The 3,366-nt window shown below is 39.2% G+C and overlaps 1 protein-coding gene across 4 annotated transcripts in view; it reads right to left on the minus strand.

Annotated features, from left to right (window-relative positions):
• The window catches only part of GIT1 (GIT ArfGAP 1), a 1,727,505-nt gene extending 1,724,470 nt beyond the window's left edge, over positions 1 to 3,035 (minus strand). For 2 of the 4 annotated variants that reach the window (XM_044054457.1, XM_044054458.1), the window contains exon 1: positions 2,717 to 3,032. In XM_044054457.1, coding sequence (XP_043910392.1) covers positions 2,717 to 2,768 — 52 coding nt within the window. In that variant the 5' untranslated portion in view covers positions 2,769 to 3,032. Of the gene's footprint in view, positions 1 to 2,716 lie in introns of all 4 variants that reach the window. The other 2 variants (XM_044054459.1, XM_044054456.1) reach the window with 2 other exon arrangements.
• Between the last annotated feature and the right edge of the window lie 331 nt (positions 3,036 to 3,366).

Raw genomic sequence — 3,366 nt, forward strand, 5'->3', positions numbered from 1 at the left:
CTGTGGTAAAAAAAAAAATTCACAGCTTTTAAAAGCACCATCAGTCAGTCTCATACAGGCTACAGCATAAGTTATGCAGACGACATGATCTTGTGGGTAATCACAACAAAACTGGCTCTATGCACCCAGTAATCTATCTCAAACCTGTCACTAGACTGATAAAACTGTGGCTAATGGTCAGATTGGATTAAGGACTAACAGAGCATCACAGGTCCAAATGGTATGCAGATTAAAGCAACGGAGGCCTATAAGTAGAAGAAAACACCACCATACCACAGCAGCATAAGCAAAGTTGTTGCTGACAGATACAATTTATAAGATGATGCAGCTGCACCAGTATATACAATTCATCAAATTTCAAAATTTTAGACATGCTTATCAGAACACATGGCTCCGTTATTCAGCACTTAGCAATCTAAATATCCCAGGACTCCTATCTAATTATATATATATATATATATATATATATATATATATATATATATATATATATAAAAAATTCTTATGTTATAAAACAAGGGATATCAGCAGCTGAAAGGTCTTTCCAGCCTTGAACTCTTTCCATTATAGCTCCATTATCAAATGCAAAAAAATGTATCTGCAGTAAATTAATAAAAACAACAAAGAAAGAAGGTCTTCAAAACAGATTAATATGCATATTCTTACAATAAAACTAAATTCTAAACTAGAATGCACAAGTTACTGGCAATAACCAATACATACCAAAGGCAGCATGCAGAAAACAAATGCATTCTTATATACAAAGATCATCCTAGTCTACCATCGCAGCAACACATTTTTGCTGATATGTAAATTTACAGTTCCTCTATCCAAAATGATTTCAATAGCTTTGAGGTCAAAATTTCCAAAGTGATATTTCTAGAATTAAACTAAAAAAGGAACCTCATCACATAGGAAACTATTAACTGACACTGTTCTGAAATTTATTGCTTTTCACAAAAGCAAACTAACAGTACAAAGGCAAAAAAGCACACTGTGTCGAAGTGCAAAATATACTGCTTTTCACAAAACTGTACAACTAAATGCATATTATGTCCAAATACAAAATTCTTTACAAACAAGTATATGACAAAATATTACACATATATAATGTCTGATGGGCAAAATAAGCAAGAACCATCATTTTGGGAGCTGCACTTTGAGGTGAATTGTCTCCACAGTGAAAAATGCCATTAACAATGTATCATCAGATACGACAATACAGAATTTCAATAATCAGTTGTATTCCTCATGAAACAAGAACATAAAATGCACTTTGATTCAAAGATGGCATAAACGTTACTTACAAATATCATGATGCCATGCAAATAGAACAGCAAGTTGCTTCTCTTACCATACTTACTGTGGTTCAGAGAACAAATCAGGTTTGTTAAACTCCTGAACTACCTATTAGCTTGCCAACATTTAAAAAACTAAAATTGACAACTGCCATTATTTAATGCAACAAAAAAAAATGTGGATAAAAAAGCACTTCCAGTCACAATTCATAAGTATCCAGTAACAATTCATAAGTATGATCTGTAAAACTGCTTATTTGTTTACATTGGTGTACTCTATGTAAAACCCAGAGAAGTATATAGTGTAAAAATAAAGCTCTGCTCCTTAAACACACTTTCTCATCCACACAGATAAGCACAGCAAACAATGACACAGAGCTCTACTACACTGGGCAGTATAAAACCAAAGGGCATCAACACATGCTCCAATACAACCAACTATATTTTACTTTGATATAGGAGGTCAAGCTGTCCCTAGATTTTTATTTCAGTTAGCATGCAACAAATAAAACATCACTCAGATCCTTCGACGCCCACAATGATAAAACACACACCCAGAGTCAACACTGCAGTACAATTATATTCTACCGTTTGAAAACTTTGAAGGATGATCACTAAATCATTTTGCAAAATACAACAGTCAAATCAAAAGTTAAATCACAATGCAAGATGAAAAAAATTGGAAAAGGACATCAAAGAAAACAAACAAGTTAGATTCCATATTGTAATAGACAGGAAAACATAACTGTATTCCCTGAATCAGCATCCCCCAGCCTGGTCAGTCCTAAATGTACAAAGCACTTCAAATCTATCCGTTATCACATCAAAAGAGGAATGAAACCAGGCACATGCAGACTAAGCACCTACAGCCAACGTGATACCTTCTTAAGTGTGGATGTGGTGGCAAACAGCTGAGATACTGTCAAATGCTTTACATCAGGGACAGGTGGTCAATTCAACTCTAAATATTTGTCAGATGAGGAATAGGCAAATCCGGATTAGTGACGATGGTTTTGCTTAAAAAGCAACAGATAACAGGCAATAATCATATTTACATATTCTGGGAAGATAACTGGGAACGTTTGTGTGATGCTCAAGTCTCGTCTGCTGTGAAAATCCTGTCAGCGCCTCTAAATCAGTGATGAGAGCACTTTCAGCACCATTACCAGCTCAGCAGCAACACTCGTGACTTGCCACCTCCTCCCATAAACAGTCCGCACACCCCAATAATCCAATCTGCTAATTCCATTCCTGCTGAACACCATCATACTACCACCTTACTCACTGGTCCTTTCCGGTTCTCAAGCCCGATTCCTTTCTGCTGCATATCCTAGTTCCTTCTCATCCTAGAAGGCCCTAAACCATCCTTCCCAGCGCCGCTATTTTCCTGATATACACAACCCTTTGGCTTTCCTTACCTGGCGCGCTGCAGTCAGCACACACTTCGGTCCGCTGCACTTTCCGGGACATGATCTTCGGCCGCTGCGGCTGGTGGGAGGGAGGGCAGCGGCTGCTCTGGCAGGCAGCGGCTGCTGCCGCTCGAGATCCCCCCGGCCCACCAGCAGGGCCTGTACTCGAGCGCGGACGGACACCGATCTTGCTTCCCGGGCGCTGTAGGTGCGGCTGCTGGTTCTGACAATCCGACTGCTTCAACCCGCTACTGCCTGTACGATCCAGCCTTTCTGACGGTCCGTGATCTGTTGCACCGTTGCAAGAAACTCGCTTGACCACGCCCACAAAAGGAGGGGCGTGTCGCGACAGTTGGGAGGAGCCTGTAACATCTAGGTTAGGAGGGCTGAGCCTTATTTCTTGGCAAAGTGTTTGTGGTGGGAGGGAACCTTGGTCTGCAAATTGGGGGGTGTGAGTATAGTTAATAGAACAAATATGTATATGAATGTACGGAACATGTTTATATACATATGTATTTAATATTTATCAATTATGTAGGTCTGTGTTCATTTCCATAGCATTTGCCGTCATAGCGTTCAACCTGTAAGCTCAAAAATTAGGAACAAAGGGTTACAACGCCAATTACAATGGGGGCAAAGGACCAAAATCAAGGACAGAT

Source organism: Protopterus annectens, chromosome 13.part0 (assembly GCF_019279795.1).
Source record: "Protopterus annectens isolate FY-2018-M chromosome 13.part0, PAN1.0, whole genome shotgun sequence".
Classification (NCBI taxonomy): Eukaryota; Metazoa; Chordata; order Ceratodontiformes; family Protopteridae; genus Protopterus; species Protopterus annectens.